Raw genomic sequence first — 25,208 nt, forward strand, 5'->3', positions numbered from 1 at the left:
GCAGCGACTCATCCGCGGACAAGGGCGGCGGCGCGCGGCCAACGCGTCATCGGCGCGCGCCCGCCCCGCCCACCCGCGCGTGCGCCGAGCCGCCCCCGCCCCCCCCACACACACCCTGAGGGAGCGCAGCGCCCCTCACACACAGACCAGGCGCGGTTAGTGAGAATAAAGCCGGTTTAATAATTCAAATAGCAGCTCAGGACGCCTTCCCCCCGCTCGTTACACATGGTTGCACAATCAGGTTTTTCAAAATCATCGTTTCCAGGTTTACAACATGCAAGTGACCATGAAAATATTTGGTTGTTTTGGTTTTTTTTAACTTTATTCTTTTAAGTCTCTGAACAGGCACTTACATGAGGGAGTTGGATTTGCTCTCAGCCGAAGATATCCGCGTTAGGAGTATCCTAGCATAAAGTACACAGAGTCTCTGCTTTATCAAAGTGCCACAGTAATAAAACAGTTCTTACAGAAATGTAATTTGATTATTTACTTACTCATAAAGTAAGGTTACCAATGACACTTGCACCGGAGCTGAGAAGCCTTGGTTTAAAGGCCAAGAGAACTGAGTGCAAGTTGCCTTCCTCACAGCAGGCTTCCATCTGTGCCAAGCCACAGGTGTGACACAGAGCCAGGCTCCGTGTGAACAATCAACACTTCACTCCTTTAAGCTACTTCTCCAAACACTACATGCCTATGAGATGATGATAAACACAAACAATCTGCTGGCCAGACAAGCTTCCAAGTTTTAAGGCTTGCCTGGCTTTGGATACCTTTGCAGAAGCCCAAAGAAGCTCGTTTGCTCTAAGAGTCCCCAGAGGGATGTCCTTTGGGGACATTTGCCTCTCCTGTTTTAGACATTGACTGTGAAGACAGTGGAATCATGAAGCCAGGAGGAAACACAGTTTCACATATTTGCAAAATAATCAATGTTACCAGCATTTACTTTATCAATAAGATAACTATGTTCAAATACTTTACTCGCTCACCACCCGAGGGTGAACTCATGACATCCCTACAGTCGCTAATTACTGGGTAACGAGCCCCCAAAAGTGAGGAGCAACCGGTGTGAAACACTTAGAGAAGTCTGACAGAGAACTGGGGGAGAGAGGGCAAAGATGTTTCCCTATAATCTTTGTTACTGACAGATGCAGAGCCTCTTAGAACCCCCGGTCTGAGGGCTCATACCATAGTGCACATACATGCAGCTTCGGTTAAACCCTGCCTAATGTAGTAATCAGGAGATTTTAGGACAAATGCACCATAAACCTTGATTTTTAGTGTGATTTAGTCATTGTGTCTTAATGCAGTTTCAACACAAAACAAAGCAAATAAGCAACATTGGAAACAAACATGCAATAAACAACATGAGAGACAGGAAATGCTTTAGTCTACACTGTAGAGGTGAGCAGCAAAAATCAAATATACCAGCCTACCATGCATGGAAATAACTAGACTTAAGCTTTTGCATACCCAAGTGCATACAACATTATCAAATAAAAGTAAATGTGCAGTATAAAATAGTAGCTTAAGAAAGTTCCAGTGTTTGAGAAAGCACTTTATTTTAAATGTATATACATACTTGAATGTTTAACTGAAGAACGCTTTAGTAGCATGGTAAACGCAGCACTGCAAGATGAAGGAAGACAGTTGTAATGGGAATTCTGGCCTTCTTTTCCCACAGGCTGCTGCCATCTTGAACCTGCTGAAGCACTGCAAAGTTTTTCACCTCAGACCAGTTCACATTTCGGGTTGCTCAGCAGATGCTTGTGACTCTGGAGATTCAAACCGCTGGTGGAAGTTTGTCCGTTGTTTCCTCAGCTTCTCGGGAGCTTTTCTCCATAAAATTATTTCCTGGTTGAGGAAGAAAACACTCTTGAAACCAACAGCTGCCATTAAGGCAAGAGCATCGAGTATCAACTTCCTGACAAACTAAAACTTTTGGGAAAATAAAAATGATAACCAAACACAAGAGTCCACAAAAATAAGCTTCCCCACAAGTTATCAGTGCAGTTCATATAAAAGTAACAGAAAGACACCACCATTAAGTTTGCATCTTTAGTTTCTGCTTGAATACTTGCAATCTTGAGCAGTCACACCTTCCTTAACTATACTACCCTCAATTTTAACAGTATTCAAGAGTTCAAGGAATTTTTCTTCCTCCTTTTCTCAAAATCCAAAGCCTACCATAGCCACTATGCTCCAGCTCCCCCTAGTTTCCCATGTTTAATTATACTGTCTTGTCTCCTTTGTAGGAGGAAGATTTTGATCTAATCCACACAGCTTCTTCCAGTGACCCTTTTGGCTACCCCTTCCCTCAGCACCACCTCTAACATTTTCAGGAAAATTTCCTTATTAACACTTTGCAGTTTTAAAACCAGACTGTGTGCAGGAGTGCAGGAGGGGAGATTCCTCTGCAGGAGTTTCAGGAAGCAAACAAATGCACCAGTAGCTCATTTTACCAACCAGAGTTTTGTCTGGGTATCCCCAAAGCAGGTTCTATGGTGCTGAGCACCCTGTCCTTGCTGGAACAGCATCCAGCATCCCCCTTGGCTCCTTTTCTGCAAGGCCTCATCACCTACAGAGCTGTCAGCACCACTGCCAGCACAAATGCTTATGCCACATATGAAGCACAGGTGAAGGCTCAGAGCAGCACTAAAACAGCCCAGGTAATTCTGCACCAGGACCATACCTGCTGTTTGAAGTATCGTCTGTCCTCTTCATCCACAAGCACCAGATTTAAGAAGTACCTCACTGAGAATTTTTTGTTCACATCCCTCATTGTTGGAGTTGGGTCATAGCCTGCTAAGAACAATCTTATAGGAATTGACTCACCTGCAAAAAAAACCAGACTTTAAATTAGTTCCTTACATCTGGAAAAATTAACACAGTTTCAGAAGACATGCAAAATAAAAAGTGTTTCCCAAGCACTGTCTGTGCTGCTCCTTGGTTAAAAACAAACAAACATGCACAAGACAAAAAAATACCCACCAAAAAGTCAGAAACATAACACTGAGCACAGAAGCAAGTATGAAATGAAAAGTGAGAACCCTTTCTCATTGCAAGCAGGAAAGCGAGAGGGATCAGTATTTTGAACTCTCTAGAACTGGTCTACACCATGGAGTCAGGTTTGATGAAAGAATCAGTCATAGAATTTCCAATGGTAAATAAGAGTTAAAGTTACTAGGATCCCAAGGAAATGGCCTAAGCCCATAAAAATGTCATCTCCAAATAGAAAATGCATCATCATTTCAGCAACCTAAGGAGAAGTGTGGTTTCTCCAATTAAAAAAATTGTCTAAGTCTTCTCTTCTGTCCCAGATATTTAAATAGGATTTAAATTAAAATAAATTTAAATTAAATAGATATTTTAAATAGGATTTTAGCACCATCTGCTCCCCCTTGAAAACAATCACAATTACTTACCTTTAACTGGTGCCCCATCCATTATTTCATACTTTGCAATGGTTTCTGTCTCTGTTGTGGTGCTGGGTCCTGGTGAAACAAGTTTTCTCTGTGAGCACACACACTTCAGTTTTAAACATTCACAAAGTTTTATAGCAACAACTTCCATCCTGCAGCTTTTCAACTAACACAGCACTGCAATTTTGCCTTTGTCTTGCATGTAAGTCAGCCATGGCTGAAGCAAGCAAAACTCTCTCCCAAGGCAGGACTTCTTGCTCTCTCCCCACCAAACTGGCACAGCAAGGCAGGCAGCAGAGCTTCAAGGAGCCCTGGATATGCAAACTTTAAATAAGGGACAAGCAAGAGGGTCTGGAATCCTGAAACTGCTCTGCTTGGTGAGCAGGGCTAGCAACTGCTACTGCTGGGCCATGCTCAAACTAGAAAATGAAGGGTTATCAGCCAGAAATAAAGCAGAGCTTTCTGCCCTTCCTATAGTGGAAGCTTTCTCATTCTCCATAGAAGCAGATCCCCAGAAGCCCAGCCACTGGGGAATGAAGTGTCCTGAGCCACAGCCTCCCCTTGTTCCAGTGAGTACAAACCTGATCTGCAATAACCAAGCTGTTTCTGCTTCAAAGCCACTTGGTATTCCCATCCTACCCATTGTTTTGGATGACAGAAAATGGCACATTTCTAGAACATGACTGATTCCTGCTGATGTTTACCAAGCCCCCTTAACCAGTTAATCCCTGTAGAGGCAAGGGGTCTCCAGGATGCATTTTACACCTCCTCCCTTGCTCTTATCTATTGAGGCTGATTAAGCTACTGTGTATTTATGCCCAAGTTCCAGTTAAAGGGTCCACATGTGTGAAGAGTCACAAGAGTCACAACCCCAGAGCAATTAAACAGACTGGCCGTGTTGACTACAAAGTATTATTGCCAAAGAACAAAATGCAAATGGCAGTCACACAGCAGGGAGAAAGAAGCTGGTGGAGCACTGTTCAGCCAGCACTGCAACCACTGACTTCATTCTCCAGGTCTGCATGAGGCCCAGCTGGCACACAAGCTGCCATTTCATTTGGACTCTGTTTCTCTTACCAATTCCAGTAATCTCCTTTTTGATCAGCTGCAACTCCATGTGCTGAATTTTTATTCTCACTAAGAGGAAATATATTTTTCCAACAATCACATCCTTTAAGTGATACCTTTAAGAGAACAAAATGGGGGGTTTTGTTAAAGAATAAACACAAGTTTTGCAACTTCTTGAACACAAGTCACACAGGCAATTATCTGCCTAGAAACTACTTGGAGCTCACTTCCCCAGTGAACTAAGCACTTCAGCCAGACCAGAGCAACTAAAATATTTCCATCATTCCATCAGTACCGTAAGGGAAGTGCTATCAGTCATACTGAAAAGGTGTAAATGCAAAAATTAAGTCTTAAATATTTGCTAGTGACCTTCCTGTTAGCACTGAAGACAGAACAGCCAACTATATCCCAAAAAGGCCTCTGTGTAATTAGTACTTTACATTTTAACTCTCCAGAAGGTGAGGTTGGACACCATATATCACATACTGGACTCTTTTAGACCAAGTTACTTACTTAAAAGCACTTTACTCTGACACTTACTTTGACTTATTGTATTCAAACTCTATGTGGAGACAGTCCTCAATGCCTACTTCCATTTTGATGGAGTTGTTTACATCTGGGTATGTGGCAAGCTGGTGAACAATCAGATCATATTCTTTCACCAAGTCTGACAGCCGTCTCACTATTGTCACTTTCAGAAAATACCTAGGAGGAAAGCCACTGGGTTAGCCAGAATTATTCAGGTTTGCTAATAAGAGTCCTCATGTTCTGAAGTACAACTGTTCTTGGAAAGACCAGTGTACAATCTGTAAAAAAGAGTAAGACACCAAAATACAAGACACAACACATGTGGGAGTGGTTCCTTCAGTTGTGGGTATGGGTTTTTCTTTTAAATGAGAGACATGGACTGTGTTCACTTGGTTGAACTGGGGGAATTTTATTTATACAAACAGCACTGAGCAATTCCAAATTAAGTAGAAAAGACCACATTGTGTTAAAATCTCCACAACTCCAATCAAGGCACACTAGCTACTGGCTTTTACATGTTCTATGTAATAACTAAAAGGAAGAAAGAGGGGGCAGCATAATTGCTAAATTATGAATTTTCTGCAGGGGAGGAGAGGAAAAAAAAAGGGTTTAGCAGTTACAAACCTCAGTCTGACGTTGGCACCAATGTAGGATTCATATGGCTTTTCAACCTGCATGAATTCAAAGTCATAGTTTCTGCTTTGGGTCAGCTCTCCAGGTAAGGCCAGTTCTTTCACTAAGTTTACAAATTCATGCGTATTGCTTTTGTCATTGAAGAGTTCTAAAGGTAGAAAGTTAAAGGAAAATATGTTTCAGTGTTTATTTTTAGCAAACAAAATTGCCTCCAATTTGGCAGCAGCAGGTGGGAGAGTATGAGAGAAGCAATTAACTTAAAATACACATATTTGACCAAATGTTTTATTCAGGTTTTTTAATTACCTTCAGTCCTAGCAACCTACAGTTAACATCCCTAAAGAACTAACTGGAATGAAGAGAACTCATTGAGAGCTTCACTGGCATGGCACTGTTTGTTAATGACAGTTTAGCTAGCTTTAATAAGTACTTCTTGCTTTGCATGCTCTGTAATTAGCACTGCCTGGTATTCCAGCATTTACTGCTGCAGGGACAAAACTCTAAGCAGTGTCAGGGCTGCCTTATTTAGGACAGGCCAGTGATCCCAATCTGGTCTGCAAATTAACAACATCTGGCAAATAATTTATTGTCACTACTAGTGTACAGTCAAATGGCTTCTTATGGCCCCTGGTCTAAGTCAGTCATTTGGAAACAAAGGCAGCTCCACAGCCACAGCATCTCCTGTCCCCAGAGTGCTGTCAGTGATTCATTCCTAGACATGTGCCATGCAATTCTCACCACATATCACCCTAAAATCAAAACCCAAACACTTCAGTATCTAAAAATAAGCTTTTCCACCATTCAAAACTGGACATCAGCATTGGTAATTTTTCAGAAAAGAATGAATGAACTAAACCAACTCCACAATTTATCACCACCAATGTGGTAGAAACTGACACTAACTAGTAACCCCTACTTTCTAATATGACCACAAATTGTCTAAAAATGTACTTAGTTTGCTGGGACAAGAATTTATCTAATGCTGCATATCAAATACTTTTTTGCCACTCAGAAAAGCTGTACTCTGAAGAGCTGCTTTAAAATACAGCTTTGATGTGGAGTTAGTCTGCAAACAGTGCAGATATCACACTACTGGAATGCTTTCTGCACTTCTATACTAACACTTGGAAGGATGCAAGAAAACATGGACGAGTACAAAGAGCAGCAGCTTAAACCACATCTGCATAACTCTGCGCACTTCCAAATGTAGCATAACACAGTCCCAGAAATGCGTGAATTTCAAGAAACACTACATCAAATTAAATTCATCTAGAGAATAAAGTGTGTAAGTCAAGATGAAAACCAATCTGTACAGCTGTTAGAAGACAACAGACTAAAGGAAGGTGACACACCTGAGACCTTTTTTCCTGTCTATATGCCTCACTCCCATCACAGTGCTGCTTTATTCCCAAAGTTTAATTTTACAACCTTACTGATCAAAACCTCCAAGCATAAAGCAGCAGGTGCCAGGTCTCAGCCATATCTGCTACACCACACTTCAGACACTGGAGCCTACTGAGTGATGAGAAACAGGGAATTTGTGAGATTCCATTTAAAGTCAGTTGTACGAGGCTGAAACTTGAGCAGTTACTTCCAAGGGGGACACCAATGCAAAGAGCTCTCTGAGAGGGAAGGAATTTTAGTACCAGCCCAAGGGTGCAGAGAGATAACCTGGACTGGTTAGTAAATATAATAAAGATTCCTCATAGTTCAACGCTAGGCAGACTTTGGTAGTTACAACGAATTTACATTTCTAATAGGTTTTATAAAACCAACTACCATAAAAATTTTAAAGCATTTTGCTATAGGCTGCCTCTTAATTTCTTTTCTATGCCTCTTTTCTTTCAGAGAAGACCACAAGTTTAGTTTTCCTAAATCTCTAAATCTTGGTTATTAATCCAACTTTTAGCTAGTCTGAGACTGAATACTCACCAACCCAATTCTCCCTCCCATGTACAATGACATTCTGAGTAGCACAAATTAGTACATCACTTGTCTTAAAGTAGGGAAAACAACTTTCCTCTGGCCCTTATCAGCCACTGATCAGAACAGGTTGCATTGTCTGGGCCAAACTGCTGACAGTCACAATGCCAAGTTCCATAAACACAAGCACCTAAAAGCCCCTTTAGAGCTTAAACTCACCAATTTGTCCTACAAATTCAATTCTAATTCCTTGGTGCTCTAGTCTCTTCCCATGTTTAAGGGAGACGTTCACCTACCAAGGGAAAAAACAAAAAAAAAACAAACACAAGTTAAAATTTTTCAGCGTTTTCACTCTTAACACAATCTCAGTAAAAAGGAAAACATCCAAGAAAAAGGAAACCAAGATCTCAAGAACTTAAAAGGCAGCCAGATCAAACAGCTGATCATGAAATTAAGCATTTCCAAGGCACCACTAAAACGTTCAAGAAAAATCTAATCATTCACAAGACTGAATTTTATAACTAAAATTGGAACTTTCAAGTCCCAAAATTAACTATCCAAGCCAGAGCTCAAGCAGAGCCAGTCGTGATGCTTCAAAGCATCTTCTGACTGTCACATCTGCAAGTTCAAAAATGAAATGCCATGAGATTGATTCCTTTCAAGTCATGTGAGCTTCAGTCCCTTCTCTGGCAGACAGCTAAATGCTGGTGTTGGCTAAGTCAATGAAAAATAACAGATCATGAAACCCACTGTGAAGATTTCCATTTGTGGCTCTGATTCTCAAAAACAGACAAGAAAGGGTTCCACAAGGTTAGGTTGTATTGAGACATGTAAATATTAAGCATATAGAATGTTTTCTTGCAAGGCAGTGATGACCAGAGAAATTCCTGTACAAAAATCCAGCACACTGTCACTATCTGAGTTGGAAGGAAATCACTGGAACAATCCATCTTCGGGGTGAAAAAAAGGGTGGGGTAGAGAGAAGCTGCCCAAAAAATTTCTGGTCTCCCACACCTCCCTGTGCCACTGTGCCTGTGTTAGCCAAAACTCATCAGGGACCTCTCAGGTGTCCCTGATAGAAGCCAGCAGTGCTCCAGCAGGGCAACACAATCTTCTCCCTCTGTCTCCTGGTTTCAGGCTCGTCTTGTGGCCCTTCACATCCCTGCAAGGACCCTTCCAGAGGGGCAAAATCTCTGTACAGAAAGGCATGGCCAGAGCAGGGAGATGCCCAGTGCTATAGGCCAGCCAAGACCAAAGCAGGCATTCAGAAGTCAATCTCAGAACCCAACTCAACTCTTCTGAAGGAAGAGCGAATCATAACAGAAATACTCAGAGTGAGAATGGCTCCAGTGAAACAGAGTGATGGCAAGGAGTGCCCAGGTGCAATACTGAATGCAGGGAAATCTCTCTGGCAAGCTCAACTTCATTGTCTTTTCTCCCAGTAAGAAACACTCCTGTTGACTCAGCAGTCAGCTGAACTTCATACTTGCTCCTCTGTTGCAATCCAGAAATCACTTCAGGGCCTGGAGAGCAGGGCTTATCTTCAGGGTATGCAAATTGCCAGCCAGAAATTACTGTTACCTGTACTGGATTGTGGATTTTGGAGTTCAAAGGGAAGGGGAAGCAGGGGGATCCAGTTTGAAAGTGTTTTCTCATCAGAAGCAACAGCAGGATTGCACATCATTGCACAAAAAGCTTATTCATAAATATCAGATGACCAGAAATAAACAGTTACCATTCAAAAATGTTGACTTCTATCAGCTGCCTGAATGGCTGTGGTTTAAAAAACCATATATAGCAAAAGAGTTTCCTCTTTGACTAACAACACAAGCTGAAAACGTACCTCTTACAGCAGTTTTTCATTTACCTTCCAAAATGCATTTGCATGCCAGAAAAAGAACAGTAATTAAGAGTCACTTTTAAATAAAAATTTACCTTTCCTGAAACAGACTCTCCATCGTAGAAGAGAAAATGCTTTTCTACTTTGCCATCTTCTGTTTTGATTTCTGCAGGCTTCCGTGTCTCAGCATCATTGAGTACAACATCAATCTCACACACAGGAACGAAAAGGTTTCCAAGAAAACTCTGCAATAACAAGAACTGGGTAAATTACTACACAGAGAACACTCCAGTCTAAATGTGGTGCTTACTTGCAGCTGTACACTATATGCTGGGGAAAAACCATTTGTGTTCCCACCAAGTGACAAAGCCATTATGTATCAGAGCCCCAAGGAGCAGTGGTGACAAAGGACAGCTGTTCATCCAGCAAATAACTGGAACCAGGTCAGTAACAAGCAGTGACAGCTCTCACTAAACATCACATTTATAAAAAGTACACAGCGTAATTACCACTGCTACCACTACAAAACTCAAACTCCAGAGCAAAGCAGAATGGAAAGAAAGAGTAATATAAAAGTAACAGGGGATATAATGCAAAGCCCAAAGCATCCCCTGGCTGGGGAAGGGGAACTGGGATTTCTTTGCTGCCTTGCCCACACAGCACAGCTGTCTGTGCAGACAGCACCAGCAGCTCTCCAGGCAGCTCTCAGCTGTGACAGAGGGGTGTCACAGGTGTGTGACACTGGGACACTGCTCCAGGCACAGAGCTGTCCCCTCCTCTCCTCAGATTCTCTGTGCTCCAACTTCTGACCAGCACCAAACGCAAGAGCCCATCCTTTAGATCCTACACAAACACCCTTTCCAAGGAGCTGCAAAACACGCAGCTCTTCGTGCTCCGTGGGAAACTCAAACAAGATTAGCGCAAAAGCCAACATTTTCACATTTTCCTCCAAAGGCCTCGGCACTAATCTGCTTTGATGTACTAAAGCAGACGACACTTCACTAATTCAGTGTGATTTTTCTGGGTTTTTTGAGAAATTACACTGTGCTCTCCATGAGAACATCTGCTTCAAGCAGATGAATTTGGTACACATGAAACAGTCTGTCCTGCCTTTGGCTGGAGCTAACTTCTTCTAGATAGAAGTTCTCCTAGAGTTAATTTCTTCTCAGCAGCTGATACAATGATGTTTTCTGGATCCAGTCTGGAATAACATTGATAACACACTGAGGTTTTAGCTAAGTCAGGCTCATTCTAAGTCAAGGACTCTTTTGTGCTTCATGCCCTGCCAGTGGGGAGGCACACCAAGGAGCTGGGAGGGAGCACGGCCAGGGCAGGTGACCCAAACCAAAGGGATATTCCCCACCTCAGAATGTCCTGTCCCCCCTAAACTGGGGGGGTTACCCAGAGGGGGCTGGCAGGGCTCTGGCATCAGCCTGCAGGTGGTGAGCAACTATATTGTGCATCACTCATTCATGTTCCCTTTCTATTATTATTAGGTTATTATTTACCATTTTATGTTACTATTTACCATTATTATATTTTACTTTGCTTCAATTATTAAACTCTTATCTCCACCTGCAAGTTGTACTTTTGCTTCTCCTCCCCATCCCACCGGGCTGCTGTGGTGGTGCTTTCTTGCCAGGTGGGGTTAAACGACACAATCGCTGCCACTTCATCAATTTAACACTAAAATAAAGGAGTGAGAACTCCTTCCAACACACCCTGGGGACCTGAAGTTTGAAGTGCAGAGCCTAGGGGAGGATTTGATCAGAACGCTACTGCCCAGCAGTAGGAACACTGAGGGACTTCATGCTCACACCTCCTAAAGGAAGGACCCAGAGCAAGCTGGAGCTATAGAACAGTGGATCACACCAGACTAAACTGACTTTGTGTGTGCTCAGCAATCAGCCCCACACCAACCCACAAAGGTGTGTGTGTGACTCCAGCTGAACCCTGCTACATCCACTGCACGTTCTGAGGTGAAAGCAGCAGCAATGACCAACAGGGCCAGCAGACAGAAGACCAAAATGTACTCCAAGTCTCTGCCAAGCACAGATTCGTGCAGACTGCTGAAAAATTCTTTTTGCTGTTTTGTTCTGCAAACAGTGCACGCTAGAACCATTACTGATTCTTGGCTTCAGAATTCCAAACTGTAGACTATTTGAATTAGGACAATATGAGACAAAGAGTTATGGACACAAGATACTTTTGAGCGTGGCCACATTTTTCCTTGAAACTGTACTTGTTTTCCAGATTAGTCTTATACTCCCCTCTAACTAAAGAAGGAAGCACTTTGCCCTTAAGGAAACTACACAGGATGCTCTCACAGTACCTTCTGAATTACAAGCAGACCATTTAAATGGTCAGCCAGACCAAACATTGGTAACACGTCGCTCCTCAGGAGACTGCACGTAAATATTTCAACTGCACTCCTCCGAGATTAGCTATGATCTCCTTCAGAGAGAATAAGAACATATGAAATAAAGAAGTCGGCAGCAGGCATCTCCCCCAGCTGCTATCGAAGACACTGCTGTGGGGAAACTATGCAAAACAAGAAGTATTTTAGATAGCTATCGCAGGGCTTATTATGTTACAGTTTAAGAGAATGCAGACAGAGAACTGGGGTTTCCAGAAACTGGCCAAACGCCAGGCTCCGCTCTGGGTTTTGTGCACAAGACAGACTCTGGAGATTCTGCTACATCAGGACCTGAGGCAAGCCGCGTTCGAGAGCCGCACGGAAGGAGTTGTGGGAATGCCGGGGGCTCACAGAGGGACAGAAACCCCGGCCTCGCACGGAGCCCCGAGCAGCTCCCGCACGCTGAAGGAACGCGAACACCCCAGAACACAAAGCCATCGATCCAGAGGCTCTTTAAGCACGTATTTTATAACTCTCCATGGGAGCACCCCGAGCACTCGGCCCAGCTGCGGGCAGTTTCCCGGAGGGTGTGCTCGGTTCGGGGCTGGCAGCGCTGCCTCACGGCTCTGCCGGAAGATCCCGATAACCCCGGGGCCGCCCGGCCGCTCTGCCCGACGGCAGCTCCGCGGGGCACACGGAACCCGAGCCGCACCGCCAAACCCCGCCCTACCCAGGTCATGCGGGCACTTTTTATCCGCGAATAAAATTAATAATCCCTTAAATCCTTAGTTCTGGAAGGAAGGAGGGGGAGAGGAGGCACCGCCCTGCCCAGGCCGCCGCCGCCGCCGCCTCAGGCGATGGCGGATAAGCGCTGCCCCCCCCCCCGCCCCGCACTCGCCATGGTACGCGCCCGCTCCGCGCCCCCCTGCGCTCCCCTCACAACCGCCACGCTGTCTCCCCCCCCGCACTCACCATGGTACGCGCCCCCTCCGCGGCCCGACACCGGCCCCGCGCGCACAGCACCAGCCGCCCCCGGCCGCGCGCCCCTGCTCATGTGACCTTACGGCTTCCCCAGGCCACGCCCACCCCCTCCGGAGCCACGCCCCGCCGCACGTGACCGCCCCTCCAGCCCCGCGCCCTCCCCCGGAGGGCGCCCCCTGGCGGCCGGGAGGGGCAGCGCTGGGAGCTCCCCTCATATAAAATAAATAACCCAGGGATAAACCTTTGCTTTGAGCACGAATTGGCGCTCGTTTTCGGGATACGCGATTGGCTGGCTGCTGTAAAAGTGCAGGCGGCTCCCAGCGCACAAAGGGTTGAATTTTTCCCCTCACGATGGCTTTCCCTCAGAGCTGACTGCGCACCCATCGCTGGCCCAGGCCATCGCTGTTGTTCCCCCCATTGGGATGGCTGCCGCACGCACACACATAAAAAGGCAGTTCAGACTGAACAACAATGCTTTTAGTAAGCGAAAGCAGTAAAGATCTTAAGGCAGAGTTTTTATTCATGCTGGTTTAAAACCGCGTCGTGGCTGTCGGGTCAGGCTGTGGGGAAGAGGCGAGGCAGCGGCGCATGAGGGGCATCCCCGGCCCTACAGGAGCAAATCCTCCTCCGACAGCTTCTCCTGCAGCTCGCTGCCCCGCAGGCTCTCCAGGAGGGCAGAGAAGCTGTCACTGTCACCCAGCCCCGAGCCAGAGGCTGGCTCTGCCTCCACCACGGTGTTGGAGCCAGAGCCGGCATCCTCACTGGAGAGAGGAAATATGTCACCCAGCTCCTGGTACTTCTTCATCCTGAAACGCAGAGCGGCAATTTTACCTCTCAGATGAACACAGCAAAGCCTCACACTACTGTGGGCAAGTCACGCTGTGACAGGACTGTCAAGGCAGGAATAATACATTTTGGGGTGCTAGTGTGAAAAATGCGTATTTTATGATTGGCTTTTCGCAAATATTCAAATGAATATTATATGTGTTGCGTTAGAATTAATGCGGTATTCATTTTCTTTAGTAGTGTGTTAAATATAGTTTTAGGTTATAACAAAATGTCAAAATAGAAACCATGCTATGTAGGATGCTTGTTTTAAAGAAAGGACTCGCAGTGAGACAGCAGTCACAGGACACCTGAATCTCTCAGAGAAAGAGAATTTATTGCTCCATTATCAGGAGAAACGAACTTCTTCCTGCCTCACTCGGGCAGAACGACACTGTCAGGATTCAGAGGAAGAAGCTGACACTGCCCAGACAGAATCCTGTGTTTGAATGGAATTTATGCATCATGGATGAGGTGTATGAATATGCAACAGGCTGTTGTTTTTAAGGGCTAATCCTCTGTTAGCGTGGGTCCTTTTTTGGGCTTATTTTGCCCAGAAAAGGCACCTGGACTGTCTGTAACTCTTTGTTTCTATTGCCTCATATCGTCCTAATTCAAATTGTCCAGATTACTACTCCTCTAATTACATTACTATTTTATAACCATTTTATTACTTTTAAATTTTCAGAAAGGAGTGACCGGCGTTGTGAACTCACAGGAAGGGGTCAGCCCCGGGAGGAAGGATCCTGTTGGCCCCACCAGAGGGCATGTGGAACCAGGGCCCCTGCTCCTCGATGCAGTTGGCAGACCAGGGGTAGGGCCGGCACCTCACCCGCTTGTACCTCGCCCTCTGCGTCGGAGCACCTGCAGGAATCACAGGGACATTATTCACCAGCTCCTGGGAGCTTTATCAGCACCTACCGAGGCTTCAAGGAGCGGGTGGAGGTAATTTGCGTGGCCCTGATTGCTCAACCTCCGGAAAAGTAAAGTTACCCCGAAGACTTTTCTTTTTTAAATGGCTGCTGACATCCCAAGCGATATTTTTGTCATCTGAGACATCAGGGACGCCTCGCACGCGGCAGGAGGAAGTCCATGGGAAATCCCAGGGAATCCCCTCACACAGAGCAGCCCATGGGAAAGCCCTGCTGGCACAGCAAGGCTCATGTCCCAGTATGGCACAGCCGCGGGGGCTCAGCCTCCTGCAGCTCTCCTTGCAGGTGAAAATAAGGAGAAAACCTCTGGGGACAAGGCACCCAGCAGAGAGCTGTGCTCTCCTTCATCTGGTGGCTCCAGCTCTGCCCCTTCAAGTTTTGGCTGAGTTTTGGTGGGGACATGAGAAACTCAAAGCAGGTTTGAGGGTTTGTGGAGGCTCTGGGAGCACTTGCCAGAGGAGACACATTTCAGGGTGTGTCCTAGACACAACAAGGCTTTGTAAATCCTGTTTTCAGTTCTGGTGCTCCCCAGGTGCCTGACTGGGGCTGTCACTGAAAATGTGTGTCCTCAAAAAATACCAAAACAATAAAATAAGGATCACATAATAAAGATAGGAGCAGTGACATTTCATCCTTCCTCTTGGTCTCGTGTAATTAATTTGTTCAGAAACCTCCTGGTGCATTCTCAACCTGTTGGCATTTGATCTATTTTCTTCTCCGTTTCCTGGGAATATCTTTGTGTAATTACACTCCTCTATTGCCCTATATATTTCCATAATGTGCTGGATGACTTTCAGCTACCTCCTACACTCTTCTGTAAAAGAGAAAACATCTCACGGGTGTGATTTCCTGCTGCCTCTACAGCATATTCCTTCCTCATACTTATTTTCTTCTCCTCACCTATTATTAAGAAGGTTTTTAATGATAACACTGGCAACAAAATAAACAGCTGCAGCTGAAAAAATTGCAAATAAGCAACCCAGAACAACCAGGCCATAATCCCTGAAAGATCAGCCTCAGAGTGGTAATGCATATTGAGAGCCTATCACTACCACAGCTTTGGTTTGTAGACAAATTATATCTATATATATTATATCTGCATGCTTGAAGAGCAGTTTTTCTCTCAGGAGAAACAAGTCCACAGGGCACGGCATCATGAATCAATATTTCCCTTTTGTCATTTTCGTGGTGCGTGGTGCAATGCTTTACGGAATGAACCGTTTGGTTTCCTCATGCTTACACCCAATTTCCTTCCCTGCTGCCCCCAGAACAAGACCGTAGGAGTTATGACATGGGAGCTGTTACACACCACGTCTGCAACTCACAACTGGGTAACAGCAGCAACCACACCACTTTGAAAGGGACTTTTAGAAAAATGTATCTTGAGATATGCAGACTGAAAACATACACACGTGCAACAACATGAAGTCTCTGCTCAAAAACTGAAGCGCTCCAATTGCAAAAAGCACATTTTCTTGCCATTCCCCCCAGAAAAGGAAACATTAGCAAACAGCCTTTCTGACAGACCTCATTACCCCCAGAAGAAGGCCAGTTTGTAAAATTCAGAGGCTGCTTTCTCAGCCTCCATGCCTAGCCCAGAAAGAGGATTACAGCGAGAACAACCGCCCCGTTTTACCTTGTGCTGTGCATCCCACAAAGAGGATTAAACACACAGCCAGGCAAATCCTCCTGTTCCATCTGATGAGGAGCTGCATCTTGGCTGGCATCCCTGTGCTCCAAGCAGCCCTCACCTCAGCGACACGCCGCGGGAATGAGAGGGGCGAGGACCAGATCGACTTTTAGAAAAAGTTTCCAAAACCTCAAACCCAGCCCATAACCTGCGTCACCACTTCCTGGGGGTGAGACACGAAGAGAAAAGCCCGGCTCTGGGGCCTTCCTGCCTCCATCAGGCCAGATTCAAGCTCCTCTGCCTGCATCTCCTGGTTTGCCCAGAGGAGGAGAGCAAACCCAGGACCCACCAGCTGGAATGAAGGTGGTGCTGCCAGCCAGGCTCACATCCCACCCAGCCCCTGCCCAATGCTGAGAGTGAAAAAAACAGTGCCTAATGTTCCCTGATTTTAGTTCAGCTGCATTTTTGCATTGGCACTGGCACTGCTTTTCCCTGCCTCAAGCCCTCAGCAGTCCAGCAGATGGGTTAGAAGCCAGCTACTCACAGTCAGGACATGTTTCACCAGCTGGGGAATCCTCTTTTCCCACAGAAGTGAGTAAATAATCTCTGGCATCTCATGCCAGGCTTGGGTTTGTTGGGTTTGTTGGAAAGCAGAATCATAGATATTCACAATAGAAGTGAAAAAAATGTGTTAAGTTAGATAACATATTCTGGTAGAAACAGACCACCTCCTTCTGGAAGGGCTCAGGCAGTTTGCTTGGCCAGATCATCACTGTGTGGTGCAAACACCCCGGGGAATGTGGCAAAGGGAGGGTTTGGGTCCCATGTGGTTCCACAAGGTACACATTGAAAAGCCATGAAAGACAGAAAAAGAGAAGCTCCCTCTCAGCTGGCTCGTACCTTCTGCTTGCCTCTGGCTGTGATTAGAGCAGGCTGGAGCTCCCTGCAGAGGAAATGGCAAACCAGGGGGTTGTCACAGCCCTGGAGGTTTTCTCCCTCGCACAGAGAGCTGCTGCATTAACTGGGGCACTGACGTGCTCTGCACGGCCTCGGCAGCCCCGGGGCTGAGAGTGCAAGTTGTCTGTGGGAAATATATTTTTGTGTGCTGGAAAGTCCACGGAGGCCCCAGTGGGGCTCTGGGCTCAGCAGTGCCTTTCCCCAGGGCACGGTGTTCCACCAAAGCCCACAGAGAGCACAGGAGACTCCAGCAGCTCCCTGCCCTCTCCAGGCTGGGATTTACCACCAGCTGAGGGACTGAGCTGTGTGTTCAGCTCTGAGCCTCTGCACACGGGGCTTTGCTCTGGCACAGCAAAAACACGAGCCTCAAACCAGGCAGGGGCAGAGGACTCGTGTGCAGTGGCTTTTATTAGCACCCTCGTTTCTACTTTGTATTTTTAGCATCAGCTCTTTTTTTTTATTTTCCTTTTTCCTTTTCTTTTCCTTTTATTTTATTTTCTTTTTCTCTTTTCTTTTTGTTTTCCCCTTTTCTTTTCCTTCCTTTTCCTTTTATTTTATTTTCTTTTTCTCTTCTTTTCCTTTTATTTTCCCCTTTTCTTTTCCCCTTTTCTTTTTTCTCCTCTTCTCTTCTTTCTCTTCTCTTCTCTTCTCTTCTCTTCTCTTATCTTCTCTTCTCTTCTTCCTTTCCTTTTTCCTTTCCTTTTTTCTTTTCCCTTTTCTTTTCTTTTCCTTTCCTTTTATTTTCTTTTCCCTTTTCCTTTCCTTTTCTTTTATTTTCCCTTTTCTTTTCCCTTTTCTTTTCCCTCTTCTTTTCCCTTTTCCTTTCCTTTCCTTTCCTTTCCTTTCCTTTCCTTTCCTCTCCATCAGTAGGAAGCAGTGCAAGCACAGGAGGGAGGTGATGAGCCCCCACTCGCTGTGGGCTGCAGAAACCACCCCTGCCCAGCCCCTCTCACTTTCCACTGATCACGGGTACCCCTGACCTGCCCCACACCCTCCCCTGTGCACAACCACCCCCGTGTGAGAAAACAAAACCCCACTGGATATTTCTGCCCTCCCCACAGCCCAGGGCAGTTTCCACCGTGCAGGCCCCAATGGCTGTGGTAGGGGAGCTGCAAATTCCTGTGTGTGGAGATCTGCAGTTATCTGCCTCGTGCCATCAGCTGCGGGGGGAGTTGCAGCACTGGCAGTTGTGCCACACGGTTTGGTTGGGTTTTTCTGTGTGCACAGCACGCCTCAGGAAATGAGATTGCTGTGCAATTGGTAGCTGTGGGAAGTCCCAAGCAAATGTTTCACCCTGGCTCACGTTCATGTGTGTAACAGGGCCTGAGGCTGTGCCCATCTCCTGCCCTGGGGCTGTGCCCATCTCCTGCCCTGAGTGCCCATCCCATCTCCTGCCCTGAGGCTGTGCCCATCTCCTGCCCTGGGGCCTGTGCCCATCTCCTGCCCTGAGTGCCCATCTCCTGCCCTCAGGCTGTGCCCATCTCCTGCCCTGGGGCCTGTGCCCATCTCCTGCCCTGAGTGCCCATCTCCTGCCCTCAGGCTGTGCCCATCCTCTGCCCTGGGGCCTGTGCCCATCTCCTGCCCTGAGTGCCCATCTCCTGCCCTGGGGCCTGTGCCCATCTCCTGCCCTCAGGCTGTGCCCATCTCCTGCCCTGAGGCTGTGCCCATCCCCTGCCCTGAAGCTGTGCCCATCCCATCTCCTGCCCTGCTGCACTCTGCTGATGCCCACACCCCGCTGTGCTTGGCAAGGGAAGAGTTTTCACCTTCCTACAAACAGGGAAGGGATTGGAGAGCTGGATCTGAGCCAGGCTGGGATGTGCAGGAGTCAGATAAAGCATTCCCTTTGTGGGGTGCCATGGGATGCCCAAGGAGCACTGTCTGGAACCACTCAAGACATAGAATGAAAATGCACAGCTCTAATTTTTAAAAATCTCATCTTGGCCTAGAGGCCACAAACTGCTGAAAGTTAACAAACTTTCTTTTCTTAAACAGAGAACAGCACATGAGCTAAACTATATTGGAACACTAAGCTTGAAACGTGCCATGGCATGACTATCAGAGTCCAAGAGAAACAGGATTTTAAGTTAAATATTTTAAATCCACAAAGGAGAGCTCAGTCACCATCCCAAGGTCAGCTACCTCAAATTTGCCTTTTATAAACTGTGAGAAAGGTTCATAGGATAATGTTTTTCCTGTCTGGATCCTGTGGATGCAAACTGAAAGATTAAATATCCCAACAGAAGTACAAAATATCCCTACAGGCCTACAGAAAGAAGCAAATAAATGAGGAGCAGGTATTTGAGGGCACAGTTTGCTCCTGGAGCCTTGCTTACAGCCCCTGCACTGAAGTGCTGCCATTATTTTCATGCAAAGCAGATTTCTTACCCTGCAGAGCTCTTGCTTTGCATTTTTGTAAGGCATTCATTTGTGGAGAGGGGAGAAGGCTGCCTTGACACTGTGCACCCAGACCCCTGAGAAAAAAACCTGCCTGGAAAATCTGGGAGTAGCCTTAAACTACAATAAACACTAAAGTGTGGAGCTGCTCCTTAGCAGTAACTTTCAGGTTGTGTCTCCCAGATTGCTCAGGAGCAATCACTCATTTAGAACCTCACTAAATGGGGATCACACTGCAGGAGGACACAAGGACATCATCTCTGCTGACCAGGGCAAAGGAAATCCCAGAGGGGCTCCTCAGGGGTGTTTCCGCCAATCCTTTGGGCACCAAACCCTTCTCTGCTCAGGGAGCAGGCTGGTGCAGAGGAGCAGTGTGCCACAGCAGGGTCAGGGCACCCCTCAGCAGGCAGCACAGGTTTGCTTTGCAGCCTGTGCTCCTGACAGATGGACAGATGGACTCCCATGGGTGCAGGGGCACCCCCAGGCCTGGTGCTTATCAGGGAGGCTCAAAGGCAAGGCACTATCTGTGCAGGCCTTTATCAGGAATCAGATAAAGCCCCACTGCTGTGGGGTCACTCTGCTCTCAGGGTCAGCTTTCCCTGCCTTGGCCGACACGAGCTCAGCCCTGGCTCCATGGGGATCCAAGCTGAGCCCTCAAACCCCATCCCATGGAGCAGCTGGGGCTCCTGAAGCACTGGGCCCTGCCTGTGATGCTCAGCTCTGTATTTGCTCTGCTGAGAAAATAGAAATACATCTTTTTTACAGGTCAGTGCTCTGGGAGCAGCCAGTGCAGAAAAGGCTGCATCTGTTACAAGCAGGGCTGGAGACAAGAGTGAAGAGAGAATGATGGCAACAGAAGAAAAACCAGGGGATAGACAGAGCACAGGGGAGAGTGTCAGAATGGCAGCTGGGTCCAACACAAGGAGCATTTGCTTTGCCCATCTTGCATTTTGGGAAGGCAGAACAGTTTTCTTCCCCCACACTCACTGCTGAACTGGATGAGATTTGTGAGACCTGGATATCCTGGAAATCCAACAGGCCCTGGGCACATTGGTCCCTCTCAGGGAGTACCCGTGAGCTGCCCTGTTAAATGCCCAAAATCCCCTTGATGCCCTTCAGAAGTGAGCTCCCCTCCAGGCAGGCAGCCCAGATGAATTTAGGGATGCCTTTTGCCACCAGCTCACGTTCAACCAACCAACCTTTGGGGACTGAAACCAAAAATCTCCTCAAAATAGCAAAGGGCTGGCAACCCAGAGAGAGAGGCTTGGGTCCAGCTGGGGGGATTTCTAAATCCAGCCACGAGGAAAAGTTAATTCTTAACCTGGGTGACATCTGAGCTCAGCACTGTGCCCAGCCCAGCAGCACCAGGCACCCCCCAGCCCCTTGTGCCACCCCCTCTGCTCTGAGGGCAGCACCAGCGCCTGGGCCCTGCAGATAAGATTTGGATCTTGTCAGAAAGCTCTGAGGAAATTTATCACCCAGAAATCAGGCACTCCTGCCATCGAGATCTCACAGCAGAACAGCTCCTCCTTTCTTCCCATGGGGAAGGTCAGCAAGTGCAGGGGGAGATCTCTGCTGGGAAGCCACAGCTGCACCAAACTCAGCACAACGAAGCTGCCCACGACCCTTCCCCACCAGCAATGTCCCCTGTGTCCCAGAAATGTTAACCAAGCACCAGGCCCGGCCTTCAGGTGGGAAAAGCAGCTTTCCCTGCTGCTGGGACTGCTGATGCTTTCTGCTTCCACCTGCTGGAGCGCAAGGCTTGGCTGGCAGTTCCAGGACTACAGCTCAAAAGCAGCAGCTTGTTAATGCATGGCACTGCAGCCAGGCTCTGGTTACTGATTAGGGAGGTGATTCAGCAGCTGGGTGTCCTTTAAAGCTCCATCCAGAGCAGCAGCAGCCCCACAGTGCAAGCAGGGCCTGCACAGTGGAGCGAGGGGTCACACAGGAGGAGTTGGGGAAATGCCCCTAAACCCAGAGGGAATTAACAAGGGAGACAAGGATGGTGGCACAAAGATGTTTCCAAAGCAAAGCCTGGTGCCCTGCTCCTGCACTGCTTCTCAGGGAACGTGTTTCACTCTGAAGCAGTTGGTGTTGCTGGTTCAAGCCCAGCTACCCAGGAATCAGGCACAGCTGTTTTTCCATCAGATGGTTTCTCCAGCACAGGACAGCCTCACACAGGTGAGCTACCCAGCAGCTTTTAGATGCTTTTTGTCAGCCCACAGATCCACCCCAAGCAGCTCACCTTACCTCCACCGCCTGCACAAGTGCAAACTCATTTCTGTGCACAAGCACCACTGGTGACCCAGACAAACTTCACACCATGGGTGGGGAGAAAGGACCTCAGCAAACCTGGGAAGGTGAAGAGGAGCGGGAAGCAGTGATTCTCCTGTGGAGGTCTCCCCATGAAGCAGAGCTGTGTGTAAAGTGGAGAAGAGCTGGTGTTTGGGCTTATTTGATTTCAGAATCAACTTTGCTAGCAGGGGATTATGTTGGGTTTTTTGTCCCCTCCTTTTCTGCAGACCATATGCTGGCACAATGCAGCATCTCAATTTCTGTCTCCTTGTCTGCACTAGAAATCACTTCTAACGATTCATCCCTGCCTCTGTTATTGAAAACCTCCTGGAACTGAGGTGGGAGGAGGCTCTGGGCCCACCTGACTGCATTCTCTGATGGGCTGCTGTGAGAATCCTCAGGTGTTACCTGAGCCCACTGCCAACCCAGAGAGGGCTCAGAGTGCTTTGAGACCCTGCCTGGGAACTTCTTGCTCTTGCTCCATTCCAAGATACTTAAGTATGCAGAAAATCATCTTGCTCATTCCTTTTTTTTTTAAAAAATGCATTTCACCCACAGATCTCAGAATAACTCTGACACAAGCACTTTGTCCTCCTCCTACAGTATTCACAGACTAGCACCAGCTCACTCATCACATGCCTGTCCCAGTCTTTCACTGATCACTCATCCAATTCCTCTTTTTTTTTCCTGCAGAAAATTGCATTAAAAACTCAGATAGAGGAATCCTTGTATCCTGGTCCAATGCCAACCAGCAAATCTCTTTCACAGCAGCAATGAGCGTGTAAAAACACCGTGCTGTATTTTGTGCACGCCGGATGCCAAAAAAACAAGCACTAGATATTTAAAACATTGCCATAAACACCCAAATCGTTAAAACCTTTGGTGTTAAGGGACCGCTTTATCAGTCACTTTTCCCAAACAAACAGTACCACAGACATTTTCTCTTCTGAATGGAAGCAACACGTTTTCCAAAGGTGCTGTGCTTCATATCCCAGCATTCTGCCTGGCCCTTCAGCTGCAGAGGCGCAGCCAAACAATGGTTTTGGAAAAAAGGCAGCCAGGCCAACAGCTCTCACCAGGAAACCACTGCTTTTGCACCTACCTGTGACAAGGAGGAGTTAAAACCACCAAACTTCAAAATGGAGCAGCTCAAGGAGGCTCTTGGGACAGAGTTCCCAGGAAATACGTAAAAGCACTTTTCAAACTAAAAATTAATCATCTGTAGCCAGCTCTAAAATAGCCACAGATGTTGCAACAGAAGAGGAAAGAAAGCTGACAAATGCTTCTCACCACAGCTTGATGCACTTGGCTTTCTCGTAACAGCCTCTGGTTCTGTAATTCTGGGACTGAGAAGGGTTTGCCAGACCAGCTACACCCTCCTTTGCAGGAGCACATCTGGGCATCCTGCAGTGGACAGTTCCTCAGAAAACAGCCAGGAAACACCAACCATCTCAGTCCTTCTGTACAAACAAAGTCTCCTTTGCTCCCTCCGTGCTGAGTGAAGAGGAAGCCCCAAACAAAAGTGAGCTGGGGAAAGGCACGCGTTGAGTAAAACTCAGCAGATGTTTCTCATTGCCTGCTGTCAGGGCTAACCATGCTCACACAGCATTTCTGCAGGTGAAAGCACCATCACACTGACACAACTGATGTGCTCACAGAGCAGGAAACCATCCACACCGAGCCTGTGAAAACCTCCTGTGAAAAATGTGTATTTTATGACTGGCTTTTTGCAAATATTCAAATGTGTTAGAAAGTTATGTGTTAGAAAGTTATGCTGTATTCATTTTCTTAAGTAGTGTGTTAAATATAGTTTTAGGTTATAACAAAATGTTAAAATAGAAACTATGCTATGTAGGATACTTTTTTTAAAGAAAGGACTGCCACCAGATAGCAGCCACAGGACACCCAAATCTCTCAGAGAAAGAGAATTTATTGCTCCATTATCGAGTTCTTCCTGCCTTGGTCAGCCCTGAAGGCTCAGTCAGGATTCAGAGGAAGAAGCTGACACTGCCCAGACAGAATCCTGTGTTTGAATGGAATTTATGCATCATGGATGAGGTGTATGAATGTGCAACAGGCTGTTGCTTTTAAGGGTTAATCCTCTGTTAACGTGGGGCCTTTTTTGGGCTTATTTTGCCCAGAAAGAGGCACCCAGACTGTCTGTAACTCTTTGTTTCTATTGTCTTATATTGTTCAAATTATTATCACTCTAATTATATTACCATTTTTATAACCATTTTATTACTATTAAACCTTTAAAATTCCAAAAACAGGTGACTGGCATTTTTCTCAACAACCCTGCCCATCACTCCATTTTATGACACCTACCAGATCTCTAGCCAGCATAAGAATTTAGCACTTCAATTAAACCCAAAATGGTTTTAATCAAACCAAATCACTTCTCATGAGTGTTGCATGCCATTTGAAGAAGTACACTGAGGTTATGGCTCTGATCTCACACTTGACAGGAATTCTGCAGAAACTGGGGCTTCTTGTAAATCTCGCTGCTTTGTGCTGGCTAAGGAGAAAAAACAAGTAGAACAACAAAAAGGAGGTTACAGGAGCTGTGAGACGTTTCTGCTGTACAGAAAGGAATAGAAATGCGGGTTAAACAGAGTGCACAGGAACCTAATCTTCAATTAATCTTTGAAATAAATGCCTGACCTCACACATACTTTACAGTTAAAACTCAACATTCCTGAAGGGAGCTTTGCTGCCTAATCCAACAAGCTCCCCACCTCCTTTTTTTTTAACTAAATACAGAACCTTACATAAGTTCATTCTCTCAAATCATTGAACAAACAGGAATTACTCAAAGGGCCTTTTAAAAAGATATGCCTTAAAAGCACAGCACAGCACTGTGTGCTGAGCATCTGGCAGATGCGGTCTCCAGTAAAAAAACAGAATTAACTGGCAGAGCCTTGAACATTTATTCTAGGAGATGAACTGGCATAATTGCTTTCTGTAACTCCATATGCATTTATAAGAAATATATTTTTGTTAAAAGTTGGAAGGCCAAAGTGTTCTGGGTATCTCCAGAGGAGAGAGCTCTCCAATCACACTGATTGTGCTGGAAAAGCTCTGATCCTTCTTCCATCAGTCCTTCTTACCTCTGGACCCACTCCTACCTGTCTGCTGAGCTCTCTCTGTGGTTTTGGTGGATTCGGGGTGTTTCTCTGCACACCTGATGATGGTTTAAATGGATATATCAAATTATTAAAAGGGATATATCTGATGGTTAAAAAGGATCCATCACCCTGCACTTCATTCAGCTTTGCAGTTACCTGCAGGTCATTTTTCACACTTACTTCAGACCAGTATTTGAAAGGAAAAAAAAAATATTTTTTTATGCTAGGATAGCCCACGAACTATCCTCCTCCAAATTACAAGAAAACTAATGATGATGCTCTACAAAAGTTGCTCAAAG

At 46.3% G+C, this 25,208-nt stretch overlaps 2 protein-coding genes across 2 annotated transcripts; both read right to left on the bottom strand.

Annotated features, from left to right (window-relative positions):
* Positions 1 to 156: 156 nt before the first annotated feature.
* On the bottom strand, positions 157 to 12,821 carry VPS26A (VPS26 retromer complex component A). The gene is given in 10 exon segments (XM_054288382.1): positions 157 to 1,851; positions 2,690 to 2,832; positions 3,423 to 3,491; positions 4,497 to 4,603; positions 5,028 to 5,192; positions 5,640 to 5,796; positions 7,791 to 7,863; positions 9,507 to 9,656; positions 12,740 to 12,763; positions 12,765 to 12,821. Coding segments are annotated over 10 exon segments (1,059 nt in total). The 3' UTR covers positions 157 to 1,737.
* A 475-nt stretch (positions 12,822 to 13,296) lies between these two features.
* On the bottom strand, positions 13,297 to 16,257 carry SRGN (serglycin). Its single transcript, XM_054288461.1, has 3 exons — positions 16,142 to 16,257; positions 14,290 to 14,437; positions 13,297 to 13,554 (listed from the first exon to the last, which is right to left on the bottom strand). Exons 1-3 carry the CDS (start codon positions 16,230 to 16,232, stop codon positions 13,356 to 13,358), a joined length of 438 nt encoding a protein of 145 aa, XP_054144436.1. The 5' UTR covers positions 16,233 to 16,257; the 3' UTR covers positions 13,297 to 13,355.
* Between the last annotated feature and the right edge of the window lie 8,951 nt (positions 16,258 to 25,208).

Source organism: Melozone crissalis, unplaced genomic scaffold (assembly GCF_028551555.1).
Source record: "Melozone crissalis strain CALT ecotype California unplaced genomic scaffold, PUWL_Pcris_2 ptg000062l_1, whole genome shotgun sequence".
In the NCBI taxonomy this organism is placed as follows: domain Eukaryota; kingdom Metazoa; phylum Chordata; class Aves; order Passeriformes; family Passerellidae; genus Melozone; species Melozone crissalis.

Coding starts and splice junctions, on each gene's coding strand:
- SRGN (XM_054288461.1), bottom strand. CDS start 16,232: ATGCCAGCCAAGATGCAGCTCCTCATCAGATGGAACAGGAGGATTTGC. Junction 14,438..16,141: donor TGTGGGATGCACAGCACAAG/GTAAAACGGGGC, acceptor TGATTCCTGCAG/GTGCTCCGACGCAGAGGGCG. Junction 13,555..14,289: donor CCCGGGGCTGACCCCTTCCT/GTGAGTTCACAA, acceptor TCTGCGTTTCAG/GATGAAGAAGTACCAGGAGC.